Source organism: Lissotriton helveticus, chromosome 10, assembly GCF_964261635.1.
Source record: "Lissotriton helveticus chromosome 10, aLisHel1.1, whole genome shotgun sequence".
In the NCBI taxonomy this organism is placed as follows: Eukaryota; Metazoa; Chordata; class Amphibia; order Caudata; family Salamandridae; genus Lissotriton; species Lissotriton helveticus.
Window position 1 is genome coordinate 1,148,338,010 of NC_136071.1, and position 14,430 is coordinate 1,148,352,439.

Here is a 14,430-nt window from a genome sequence, read left to right on the forward strand (position 1 = left end):
TCGGAAAAGCTCTCATTTGGCTGGCAGTGTCTATCAGACACCGCCAGCCAAATTAGGATGCATTAGTAAACATGCTTTTCCGCAGCGGTTTTTCCGCCGTGGAAAAGCATGTGTACTTTTGATTTTGGGGGCCCGTTGCGGGCCCCCAGGGTGTAGGCGGTGCACATGGGGGGTACCTATGGTACCCCCCAGTATTTACATGCACAAAGCGGCAGGCACCGCGCGGTGCCTGCCGCTTTGTGCATGTAAATGTAAAACATGCACTTTTAACATTGCGGCGGGTGCTGCTTGAAGCAGCACCCGCCGCAATGTTAAATATCCAGGATGTGACCGCCAGGGTGGCGGTCACATCCTAATTTGCACGGAGGGACCGCCGCAGCCCATGCGGACGGTCCCTCCACCTCTGGGATGGCGGACGGACGCAAGTCCGTCCGCCATCCTAATCGGCCCCTAAATGTGTGGCCTAGTTTGTACTTAGCTTCTCTTTTAGCACAGTAGAGTACGGTACCTAACAGCATTACAATAGACTACCGTACTTAAAATCTTTTTAGTACAACAGCCTATTGTATCTAGCGTCTCTTTGGTCTATCGTTTGGTAAGTTTTCCAACTTTAAATGATTGGTCTAAAACTTTAAGTAAATGCCCGTGTGATGAGGTGTCTCAGAAATCCACAATGCATGTAGTACTATTCTGTAGTTCTATATCGCACAAAGGAGGAGGTGGATTAAACCGATTTTAAAATTGTGAGGACTGAAGCAATGTCGTCCAGCTTTCTTTGCACTGCAGATTTTAGAAAATGAACGCTTCTCAAGAGATATTGCTTTATTTTTGAAAATTACAATTAAGTGTAGGAAAACTATCCAAACTTTTAATGATACACTGTAAAATGCCATGACTCAGTGAGAACTGATTTTTAGCCTGTTCTTAAATGCGGGTGTCCAATGAACTCTTTTTAATACTTTGTTGTAATATGTTATTTGTTTTTATAAAAATGGTATGCTTTGATTTGATCTAGCGTCTCTTTGATACAATATTCTGTTCCGCAACGTAGCTGTGCAACAGTCTTCTATACTCAGCATTTCTTCATTACTTACAGATCGCTGTAGCTACTCATGGTCCAATAGTCTAATTATTTTAACTTCTATTCAGTGCAATACTCTAATGTAGCTTGAATCTCTCCAGTACAGGAGCCTACTGTGCCTAAAATCCTTTCAGTATAAAAGCCTACTGTACCTAGTACACCTCCAGTACAATAGCCTATCGTACTTAGCAATGTAACAGTACAATAATGTATTGTACCAAGCATCTCTTCAGCACAATAGTCTATGGTACTTGGAACCTCTACTGTGCAATAGTCTAATGTGCTAGCACCTCTGCAGTTGAGTAGTCTAATGTACCCAACACCAGTACAACAGCCTGCTGTACTGAGCAACTATCATTACAATATTAAACTGCACCCGATACCTGCTCAGTACACTAGTCTACTAGACTTTGCAATGTGACACCAAACAGTCAATTAATCTAACATCTCTTCAGTACCTTATAAAAACAAATGACATATTACAACAAAGTATTAAAAAGAGTTCATTGGACAACCGCATTTAAGAACAGGCTAATAGGCTCCTGTATACCTATGATCTCTACAGTACAATATAGTACTGTATGTGCAGATGTTTCAGTACCCAGCCGTCCACTATAAATGATTTGAACACACCATCTCTTTTTCTTGCAGCGAGTGGATCAGCCATGCCCCGTCAGTGCATTTTCTGAGAGTGCTAACCTGCCTGAGGTTGTTGATGCGGGACCCTTTCTACCAGGTATGTTTCGTTAGTAGGACGTGTGCAGCATCACATGCATCATAGGAAAGTAATGGTACACATGCTGAAAGTTAGCAGGTTTAGGGTAGCCTCAATACTTTTATTACTAGCATAATAGCTCAGGTTTATTGATAGTTCGAAATAAAATGTCATCATCAACAGCATATAACAATTACAAGTAAAAATTGAAAACAGTATCACATAAGTATACCTGATTTCCACATACATAAAACCGCCATAAATAGTAAGTTAACATCCTTATAAGCAAAAGTGCATCAGATCAGATCCCATTAAATCTCATCTCATCATGTTACTTAATAGATTTTGCCTCATTAGCCAACCTGTGTATAGAAACTTTGACACGGCTACTATGACTATTGTTGAGGTGTCACATTTTTTACAAATTCTATACGCTTCTCCTCTTTCCGCCAAGCTCAGGGTGCAACAAATGCACACTAGCCACTTACTTCTGGCTTTGGGGTACAGGGGACAGAAAAATAACGAGCGTTCAACTGTTTCTTCAACAGATTTGCAACAAAACCAATAGCGTGACCCTGGCTTCAGGCCCACCCGAGGCACCGTAAGCTGCGACCGGGAGTATCCCATATCTAAACTGTAGATACACTGTGGGCCAGATGTATGACCATTGGAAATTGCGACTCGCAAATTGCGCTAAATTGCAGAGTCGAAATTTGCGAGTTGCAATTTCCAATGTACAACTGTGTCTGAGACACTGTTTGCGATTCCCAATGGGGTTGCAAATTGCATGGCTCATGCATATTTATGAGGCTGTCGCAATTTGTGACCCTGTTGGGAATGGCTAGCACTCCCAGGGATGGTGGCCTGCTGGGGTCAGCATACCTCCATGTCTGGGACTGCTTTTAAATAAAGCAATTTTTAAAAAATGCAGCCCGTTTTCCTTAAAGGAAAACGGGATGCATTTAAAATTTAAATAAAAAATGAACCTTTTTTTTTCATTTAATTTTTTAAGGGCGGGGAGTGGTCCCTGGGACCACTGCCTGCTCTGTAAAAATGTGTGCGCACCCATTCACAAAGGGGAGGGGTTCCTTAGCGACCCCTTCCCGTTTGCAAATGGTTTACCACACTCTTGAAGAGGGTGGTAAACTGCAAGTCTTTTGCAACCGCAATTGCAGTCGCAAAACATTATTACATAGGGTTCAGACACGCTATTAGGAAGGGACGCCCTTGGAATGCCCCTTCCTAATAGCGAGTCGCTAACCCTATTATGCGAGTCGCTATTTAATTTGCGACTAGCAAAATAGGGTTAGTACATGGGCCATAGATTTTTGCATCTGCAAACGGGTTTAAAACCCATTTGCTCATGCAAATATCCTTCGTACATCTGGCCCTATAAGTGCAAGTGGCAAGCATATCAAGTCTAAAAATTCCTCTGGTTTGTCGCTGGATTTGTGTAATAGAAATGATCTGGTTAAACAACCCATGTGATTTTGGTGCGTCTTGCAAGCGGCAACTTTCTCATAAACCCGTTTTTTCACCATTTGTGCATCCCCTGGTCGCACAAAAGGGTTCTTACCAAAGATTTTTCCAGGGCCAGGTCGCTCCAAGCCTTTCTCACAAAACCAAGTCATTTTATTTTTGCAGCTGGTTTCGTTCTTAAAATTTCTGCCAACCCCTCTCTAGTGTGACACAATTCATTGGTACTCCAAATACGTATGCAGTATGACAATGGTCTTAATACAGCCAGCACAGCTATTTCATGGATACCTAGATCCAAGGGAATGGTGCTAATGGCGTTCCCCTCCCTAGGCCGGGAAGAACTCTGAGAAAAATATTTTCAGCAACATTAAGAACATCCATGTTACAATGACCCCTTAATACAGCTCCATATAGGGCAGCGCCCTCTGCTTGGTCCTTGTAATTTCCATAGCTGGTAGGATTGGCACACAGGTGGCTTTTTAGCAAACCCACATATGGCCCCTGCTCTATGTTTGACCGCAAATGAGCTTTTTAGGGTTTTCCCAGGACCCTGTTTCTGCCAACCGAATGGCTAAATAATCAAATTCCTGCACCCTCTCTAGTGGCTCGTTCCACACTCTGATGACACCCCTCTCTCTCCCTCTCCTTGAGTAGGTCATGAATATGGTTTTGGTGGTATTAATTTCAAGACCACACTCTAGACAGAACTGGTTGAAGCTGTCAATCAAGTTCTGTAGAACCCTCCTGGTTTAATCCAGCAGGAGTGTGTCATCGCAAAGAAAAGTGCTGGCCCGCCAGGGAAGGGGAATCATTAACACATTTCAACAGGTGACTAACACAATTGTTGATGTATAAAAGAAAATGTTGATGCTAGAATGCAACCTTGGCGCACACCTTGAACTGGGAAAGCCTCAGTCAGTTCCCCACTTGTGCCCACCGGACCTTGTCAAAATTTCCCTCGTGGAGGAGCATAACTATGTGCAGTAAATTAGAAGGGAACCCCATCCCTTAAAGAACTTCCCACAATTTTCCAATAGGCAACACAGCAAATGCCACAAAGAGGTCACCCCCTGCCAGGTCTACCGTTTTCCATTTGGCCGGAAGGAATTGAAAGGCCTGGTCAACGGCACTGCTTTTGGGCCTGAAATCTGCCTACAAGTTCGAGAGCATATGGCAGGCTTCTCTAGAGAGGTTTCTTTCAGCAGAGAAGTGAGATCGGGGATCCCCCATAATAAATACTCAGAGCTAGACAGATCTTGCGCTATATTAATCAGTTCAAAGGAGAAGTTGAAATCACAAGCGACAAAGCACATGATGGGATTCTGAGTGGGCTACCAATAATCTGTCTAGTAGTCAGAGTTTGAGATTCCTGCTTATACCCGCAACTCCTGTTGTATATATTGATTATAAGGAGGGATTTGGACTTTGGCGAAGAAAAAATTAGCCCTTGACTATCTGGGGAACCTGATTCAAAATCATTGATAGGACAAGGAAAGGTGGACTGCACCAATATAAGCAACCCACCTAAGGGGCGCCCAGCAGCAGATTCAATAGTGGGCATGCTTAACTCTTGAACTTGCCCCTATACACTTGTTCAACTGCCCATGTCTTCTGTAATAGGCAAATTTCTTGTCTGTCAATAAAGTTACCTCAATCGGAGTCTCCTAACTTACTCCTAACCTGCAATATTCCAGCTCAGGATAGTTGGCTGTGAGATTGGGGGACTAGGAGACAAGGCATTGGTATCTGAATAATTTATCTGTGTGCAATCAACTATTTCGATAGATGCTATTACGCTTCCCGCAAGCAAATTACCTAAGGTGCAAACGCTATTAGGTAAAGAGCTAGTCTCACACTCTGTGACAAGCAGAACTCCTTTGCATTTTTTTTTAATTGTTGTACGATCTACAAGTTTTGACCCATCCTCATGGTACCCAGTAGGTAGAATAATCACAAAATGTACTTCAGGGTGTAGTTAGTCAACCTGGGAAAGGGAAGAGGAGATTTCTGGTGGGACGAAACAATTCAAGTGTGGGCCATTTCCGCCAACACTGAGACCTCAAATGAGTGATAATGGGAGTTGATGCACAGATGTACGCCCATATCTCAAGTGGCGGTAGAAAAATCCCAACTGGAGGAGAGAGATGTTAGGGCCTGGCATGCCCAATTGCATACAGTTAGCCAATAGGTTTTGAGCAATATTGGGATACCTGAAGTTCACAGTCACCCAGTCGTCTTCCAGAGACTTAGTCAGGGGGCCAACACATCCTACCCTCCAAATCATCAGGATATGCCTGCCATCTGAGTATGACAGACCAGTGTGGATGAGTAGTCATTGTAAGACCTTGTTTTTCAGTTTGGCAAATAACTCCTCTAAACCATTAGCTAGACAGGGTACATTTGACAAAACAATCACATATGGGCAAGCGTCAGGGGGTAGGTTCATTGTTATCGATTTAAGTCCAAAAACCTGGCCCACTCTTGTACGTACCAATGCCCTCCACACTGCCTACCTCTCCCCTCCTCCCGCCATTCCTAAGCATGGTGTTTCCACTCTTGCCTGCTCACATATAGTCACATTTAGTCTGTTAGCTGGCATACTAGATAACAGATGGCTTCCTGTCAGCTTGCCCAGAATAAACTCTGCCTGTGGATTGTAGCCACAATGCAGAGATCAACAGTTGGCACTGCCACGGACAGCTGCTCCTGAGGAAGATGCTCCGCTTTGCACCCATCATTGTCATTGTAAATGTATATCCAATACTTGTTTAGCGCACAAATCACCCCCAAAGGGGTATCTCGGCGCTGGGGGCCGTTGGGAAGATTAAGGGAGCTATTGCCCAGAGTCGCATGGTGCTGGGCAGACTGTGATCCCCAGCGTCCAGCATCAGTCGCCCTGGCCGCGGCGCCACACCTCTTCCCTTGTGATTCCTTGTGATTCTCTTCATTGTGATTTCCACCATTAATTGTAAGGCAGGTTCACTACCTGAAACCCTCTTACGCCAAACCCTTCCAGTTCTGGTATTTACCCAGGACCTCCTTACTTTCCTCATTGCCATTCTTTATTTTTCCTGTCGTCCATCACTTCTTCTAACAAGTTGATTGCCTTTCGAAGCATGTCCACTCACTGCTTGCTGTGTTTTGTATTCTTTGGACCTTGTTGTCCATGGAAAACGGGTACTATCTAATTACACCCACCTTCCCTCTCTCCTCATACACTGGTTTCTGACCTTCATCCCACTTTTTCTCTCTAAGCAGCTACTCCGGCTCATACTACCAGTGCTCCTGGACTTGCTGCTCCTTTTCGTCCTCTCTGCCCTCTGATTATGATCTCCAATCTTTGACAATGGTGCTTCCACATATACTACTCCCCTCTCATCTGCATTCTACTCTGCATGTCCATTGTTTTTCTTTTTTTTCTCTCCTCCCACCTTTTTCCAATGAGTCTCTCCCCTTCTCTAATCTAGCCTCTAGACTCCTTCCACCATCCTATCCTGGACTCTGCCATTCTCCACTCTTACTGTTCTTGTCAGTCTCCTCTTTATTATTCATTCCCAATACCTTCCGCTTTGTCACTTTCTTTTCTCCCCCTGACCATTATTCTGTTCATGCCCCCTTTCCATCTTGCCGCCTTCTCCACTTTTCCCCTCTAACTGTCCCTTTACTGTGCCACCCTTGACCCGTACATCTATTTTTCAGGACCCCAATTCAAATCCTGAGGAAGGTATACAACACCTCACTAAAAGCACTGTAGGTGTTATATATCCTGGACACATCCACAACCTAGGAGTATGTAAACCAACTTACTATTTTATTGTCTCCTCTACCCATTAGCCCTTCATGTGCTAACCTAACCCACTTTTCGCTTACTCAGCCTGTGAAGCTGGAAGAATTCCCCCTTTTCTAGTGCCCATCATGCACTCTTATGCTCCATCCTCCTCCAGTCTACCAATTATGCTTACTTGAGGACTGGACTCTATAAATAACCTCATAGTCTCGCAGACCTTCACCTAGCCAAATATGATGTGTTTGGCAGTGACTCCTATCTGACTAGACTCTCCAGGTGCCCTGGGGCAATGTCTAGCCAAATTAGTTTTTTGTTTGTTGAGATCACATGTATAAAAATAAAGAAAAATGCACAATTAATATTGGTAAATGTATAGATTATAGATGGGTGACAAATCCATTATGCCACCCATAATAAAAACACTTATCCTAAAGACTATGGATTAATAATAATTATATTTCTGCGATTTCCTAAAAGGGGTCCTGGCGCTAAACATCCCAATACGGTTGGTTGTTCACTACCCTACCACTATCATCTAAAAGCCATATTTTAAGTTATTTCCTGAACTGACAAGATCAGGTGATTTTCGCAGCGCACTTGGTAAGTTATTCCACATGCGGGCTGCCTGCACCGAGAATGCTATTCTTTTGATCCTGGGAGTCTGAATCTTTTCTGGACCAGGCGACCTCTTTCTCCTGATCTCAATCTGCGACCTGGATGGTAATTCCTGAGCTGCTTATTTCTTAAGTAGACAGGATCCATCATATGTGCAGCCTTATAAACATTACAGAGTGATTGAAAAATAATACTCTCTCCGACTGTTAACCAATACAGCTTTTTAAGTGCTAGAGAGACCGAGGACAATCTTGAGAGATCCAATGCTACCCAAAGCGCTGCATTTTGGATGCAAACCAGTCGTTTAATCAATATGACAGGAGCACCCAATAAAACTGTGGTACCATAGTCTAGCTTGCTAAGAATAGTAGTCTGGTCAATGAGAATTCTATGTTCTGCAGGAAGAAATGGTAATAGTTCCCTTATCCAGTATTAGGGTATCTTTCATAGATTCACATGCCTGAATCATTCCCCGTCGTCGAGGCGGGAGTCCCACGGTAAATAAAATATATAATAGCAGTGCCTAAAATTTCTTGTAGTAGGCTGGAAAAGCCTAAAGGCCTAACTAGGCCTCAAAACTTAGCAGCCTATCTACATCATTATGTAAAAAGACCTGAAATAGTAGCCTCAGCCAATCGGCTGTCCTCACCCTCTAGAACCTTCCCAGCTCAGGCAGTTCTCCTCAGATTTTCACCGCACTTCGTGTGTAAGGGAGTCTCCCTGAGTGCCTACTCAGTTTTTTGGATTTTCAAGCTTATAATGTCTGAAAGGAAAGCTCTTTTCAAACCTTGTGGAACCTGCTTCAAGAAGAGAGTCCATGTGGATGACAAGCACTCGGATTGTATTTATTGCCTGCACCCTTCACATGTGGTGAAGGACTGTAGAATTTGCCGTACCTTCCCTCAGAAAACCATCAGGGATAGGGAGGCAAGGGTTCTTTTGTGGCTAAAGTCTTCATCCACTGATGAGGAGGACAAAGCCTCAACTTCTAGCAAGAGAGATAGATCCACGGACAATGCTTCTCCTGAGAGAAAGAAAATGTTGAAAACCTCTCAGAAAGCTTCAGAACCCTCTAAGAGTGCATCGGCTTCTTCACATGTGAGTACTACCCAGGCCAAAACTATATCTCTGGTGTCTGTACCTACTACTACTTGGACTTCTACCTCCTCTTCTACTTCTGTGGTTACCACTTCAGCTATCACGTCACCTTTGATGTCTGTACCACCTTTGATATCAAAAACCAAGTCACAGTCTTTGAAATCCTTCTCTATGAAGGCTCCATCGACTAAACCGTCTGCTCCGTCGACGACCGCAAGGCCGTCGTCGACGAAGACATTGTCTCCAAAGGACTCGTTGTCGAAGCCGTCATCGACGACCTCATCGTCAACGAAGACATCATCGACGACCTCGTCGACGAAGATTTCGTCGACGAAGACACAAACATCGGACACGTCGACGAAGGCACCGTCGACGAAAGCACCATCGACGACCCCGACGACGAAGGGCTCGTCGACGAAGACACCATCGACGGTCCCGTCGACGAAGGACTCGTCGACGAAGACACCATCGACGGTCCCGTCGACGAAGGACTCGTCGACGAAGACACCATCGACGGTCCCGTCGACGAGGGACTCGTCGACGAAGACGCCGTCGACGGTCTCGACGACGAGGGACCCGCCGAGGACGGCCTCGTCGACGACGGCATTATCGACGCTCTCAACGTCGAAGGACTCGTCAACGACAATACCTTTGACGACCTCGTCGACGGCAAGATCTTTAGCATTGGCAGCGCCGTCGACGGAGAATCCGTTTACTGGGACTTCTGCTCATCGGCTGCACGGTTCCCCGCCAGCAAAGATACAATTCACTCATTTTCAAATGAAAACTTATAAAAGACAGGATTATTCACATATTTCTCCACTTTTGCCATCGCACATTTTGGAGACATACATGCAAGGAGAGTCAGATGAAGGGGAAGAGGATGATGACCCCTTTGGGATTGCCTGTCACCCTTCTCAATTGCATATTAAACTTCAAGAGGATGATGAAGAGGAGGTTCAGGAGCAATATACGCATGACGTCTATTCCACACCATATCAGTCACCTCATTCTAGACTTCCTCGGTCTGAGGACACAGCACATTTACCAACTTCCTTAATACAGGATTTGCAAGCTATGTTGGCAGATTATCGCCAGAGATTTCCACCCAATGAGGGTGCGCCCGCTGGGTCATCTGCTCCGGTTCCCGGGCCACGACCTCCGTCGCCAAGAGCTCCTTTGTCACCACAACCACGTACTTCACCAATTCCTCAGGTTGTGGACAGTTCGTCCTCTGATGGTGACGAAAGTAGAGAGGAGGGAGAATTACCGGATAACACTCCAGTGGACCCTTGGGAGGATTATGTCATCCCTACACCTTCTCCGCCTCCTCCCCGTCCTTCAGACTCTCCGCCTGAAGATATTGGGGGTTTTCACAATATTATGCAGAGAGCTGCTAATAGATTTGAATTGGTTGTCACAGTTGAGCAGTCGGACTGCTTTTTACATGACTTTAAGGAGGGGTATCGGAGAGTGATCAGAGCCATACCTATTATTGACTATGTATGGAAGGAAGGCCTCAATATAATGAAAACACCAGCTTCCATTCCAGCAGTTTTGCAGAGGATAGACAAAAAGTATAGAGCACCATCCGATACTCCTGCTTGTTTAATCGGCCATCCTCGACCGGATTCGGTCATTTCTCAAGCTGCGCAGCAAAAGTCCAAAAATCCTTCTGCTCCCATCTCAACGCCACCTGACAAGGAGGGAAGAAGGCTTGACGCCATTGGGAAGAAATTTTCAGCAAACGCAGCAGCATCCATTAAAGCGGCTAATTCTTTAGCTATCCTGGCTCGTTATGATAGACAAATGTGGTCTGAGCTCACGGAATATCTTGAGCTGATCCCGGAGGATCAACAGATGGATGTACGCAGAATTGTGCAGGAAGGCGAAAGGGCGGCCTCAGAAATTATTGATTGCGCCCTAGACATTTCTAATACCAACTTTAGACAATTGGCTGGAGCAATTGTGCTTAGACGTCAAGGTTGGCTCAAGGCTACTACTTTTAGACCTGAGGTCCAAACCAAAATCTTGGACATGTCTTTCGATGGTGAGTCATTGTTTGGAAAGCACATTGATGACGCTTTATTGGCTATTAAAACCGATACCGATACAGCGAAATCTCTGGGAACCCTGCAATACAAGAGGGGGTCCTTTAGAGGTGCAAGAGGTCGTGGTTACTCTTCCAGAGGAAATTATTCAAACGTTGAAGGACATTCTGAATTGTCTCAACGAAGGAGACTTTCTGGCTTCTCTGGATATGCAAGACGCATATTTTCACATCCCTATTCACCCGAACCACCGCAAATTCCTAATGTTTCAAGTGGCCGGCGTCCATTTCCAATTCAAAGTCCTCCCGTTCGGCCTCAAATCGGCCCCCAGAATCTTCACGAAATGCCTGGCTCCAGTGGCTGCAATGTTGAGGTCCCTGGGACTCCAGGTGTTCCCATACCTCGACGACTGGCTGTTAAAGGGTCCAACCAGTCACTCGACCATGGAGGCAGTCAACAGAACACTTTCACTGTTCTCGAATCTAGGACTGACCCTCAATTCTCAAAAATCTCAGCTCCAACCTCGTCAACGATTGACTTTTCTGGGTGCAGTCTTGGACACATGCCAGTGCAAGGCATACTTGACACAGGAGCGCCAAAACAAGCTCGTCAAACTGGCAAAACAAATATCCGCAAAAAAGTCGCTTTCAGTTCGGATATATGCTTCCCTTCTGGGGATGTGTTCATCTGCGATCAATCTCATTCCTATGGCAAGACTCAGAATGAGACCGTTGCAGGAAGAGTTGCTTCGTCAGTGGAAGCAGGTCGAGGGATCATTCGACGACCGCATCAAAGTCACTGTCAAAATGAAACAGGCTCTTCTCTGGTGGTCGAAGACGCACAACTTGTCGCCGGGCCTCACCTTCCTCCAAGAGATTCCGGACTTCACTCTGACTACGGATGCGTCCATGGAAGGTTGGGGAGGTCACCTTCAGGACCTTCAGATCCAGGGAAGATGGTCTCATCAGTACCAACAGATGCACATCAACATATTGGAACTCAGGGCCATTTTTCTTTCCCTGCAAGCTTTTCTACCAAGGATCGTGAATTCGTCCGTCCTGGTGCGCACGGACAATACCACCAGCATGTTCTACATAAACAAACAGGGAGGAACAAAATCTCTTACCCTGTCACTGCAAGCTCAGGAGATGTGGGAATGGGCCTTAAGTCACAGCATATCCCTCAAAGCAGAGCATGTTCAAGGGGTTCGAAACTCTCTAGCAGACAGTCTCAGCAGAACTTTTGTGGACTGTCACGAATGGGAACTCGAACAACATCAAGTAGACACAATTTTTCGCCTTTAGGGGAGACCAACGCTGGATTTGTTTGCCACGCTGCAAAACAGCAAGTGCCTGTTTTATGCCAGCAGGTTCCCAGGACGGGGGTCAAGAGGAAACGCCCTCCTCATGAGATGGACCGGAATGTTTGCGTACGCTTATCCTCCGATTCCGCTCATTCCGAAAGTCCTGCAAAAGATGAAGAGGGAACACTGCACTCTCATCCTCATTGCTCCACGTTGGCCAAGACAATATTGGTTTCAAGAGCTTCTCCTGCTGTCTCAACAGCCTCCGTTTCGGCTCAAACCGACAATGTCGATGCTGACAAGAGAGGGCGGTCAGATCCAACATCCAGATCCTCAATCGCTGCACTTGCACGCTTGGCTCCTGATTTCCTAGAGTTCAAAGACCTAAACATTCCCTCGGAATGCAGGAAGATATTGTCGCAAGCACGTGCGCAAAGTACCATCAAAACATATCGTTTCAAGTGGAAGAGGTTTTGTTCATGGTGTGGAGATAATGACGTTCATCCGCTGCAGGCTCCTCCTGAAGCCATCCTTCCATACCTGCTTTCTCTGGCTAAATCAGGTCTAGCCTTTTCTTCTATTAAAGTACATCTGGCAGCAATATCCAGATTCAGGAAGAACTCCAACAAACCATCCTTATGTTCTTCCTCCTTGATCAAACAATTCCTTAAAGGACTATTCAGAGCTTTTCCTCCAGTTCGTCCTCCTCCTCCGGAATGGGATCTTAATGTAGTCCTTTCCCAACTTCTTAAAAGGCCCTTTGAACCAATCCATAAAGCGGAACTGAAGTTTCTGACTTGGAAAGTTGCAATCCTGTTGGCTCTTACTTCTGCTCGCAGAGTTAGTGAAATACAGGCGTTCACTATTACTCCCCCTTTTCTGCAATTCTCTAAGGACTTTGTTACACTTAGGACCAACCCTAAATTCATTCCTAAAGTGCCGACTCAATTCCACATTAATCAACCGGTCAAACTCAGAACCTTTTTCCCGGATCCAAAAACTCCTGCAGAGAGGGTTTTACATTCTCTTGATGTCAAAAGGTGTCTGAAATTCTATCTGCAAAAAACGAAAGACATACGTAAATCTACACAACTGTTTGTTGCCTATGGAAGACCCACCTTCGGTCAAGCTGTCACAAAAGCAACTATTGCCAGGTGGTTGTCTTCCACAATTACCTTCTGTCATGACAAGGCCAATAGACCTTTATCAAGGAAGGTCAGAGCTCATTCCACAAGAACAGTGTCGACATCTACGGCCCTTTTCGCTGGAGTGACTCTAGAGAACATTTGCCGAGCTGCTACTTGGAAAAGTGTGCACACTTTTACCGAACATTACTGTCTGCAGTCGGCAGTTCAAGATGACACAGCTGTTGGTGATGCAGTGCTGCATCATCTTCTTCACTAAGGTTGGAAAGATTATATATTTTACACTTTACATGTTTCTAATGCTGTCCTATCTGTTATATTTGAAGGTTTTGATGCATATGTTATGTTAACATGTTTTGTACTCTATTACCTTCCTGGTTGTGTGGGGATTGATTTATGTTTTCTTTGTCTCCCACCTTCCTCTATCGACAGACATGATGTTACTGCTTGCTATTCTGATTCAGGCATGTGAATCTATGAAAGATACCCTAATACTGGATAAGAAAACGAGTTACTTACCTGTAACTACGGTTATCCAGTATTGGTATCTTTCATAGATTCACATGCACCCACCCTCCTCCCCGGTAGGGCAGTTCTGGCTATGGATACTAATTCTCACTTGTGCTGGGAAAATCTGAGGAGAACTGCCTGAGCTGGGAAGGTTCTAGAGGGTGAGGACAGCTGATTGGCTGAGGCTACTATTTCAGGTCTTTTTACATAATGATGTAGATAGGCTGCTAAGTTTTGAGGCCTAGTTAGGCCTTTAGGCTTTTCCAGCCTACTACAAGAAATTTTAGGCACTGCTATTATATATTTTATTTACCGTGGGACTCCCGCCTCGACGACGGGGAATGATTCAGGCATGTGAATCTATGAAAGATACCAATACTGGATAACCGTAGTTACAGGTAAGTAACTCATTTTCTTTTTTAGGAGAGCGACGCAACTTGAAGATAACCTATTGGCATGCAAGGTTAAAGAAAGATCATTGTCAAAAAAGGCTCTGAAGTTCCTAACTTTCAACGATTTTGACTGTGGAAAATTGGTTTGTGGAGGCAAGAAATCACCAGACAATGGCCGTGGAATCTTGTTTGCTGAGCACCAGAGTACCTCAGTTTTATCTTCATTGATTTCGAGAGAATTTGATATTAGCCAA

The 14,430-nt window shown here is 45.0% G+C and overlaps 1 protein-coding gene across 3 annotated transcripts in view; it reads left to right on the forward strand.

Moving 5' to 3' along the window:
• NEK10 (NIMA related kinase 10) overlaps positions 1-14,430 on the forward strand; it is a 1,104,115-nt gene that overhangs the window by 112,086 nt on the left and 977,599 nt on the right. For all 3 annotated transcript variants that reach the window (XR_013601712.1, XM_078663960.1, XM_078663961.1), the window contains exon 6: positions 1,733-1,817. Coding sequence is in view for 2 of the 3 variants with exons in the window: in XM_078663960.1 (XP_078520086.1) it covers positions 1,733-1,817 (85 nt within the window). In the remaining variant the exon portion in view is untranslated. The remainder of the gene's footprint in view (positions 1-1,732; positions 1,818-14,430) is intronic.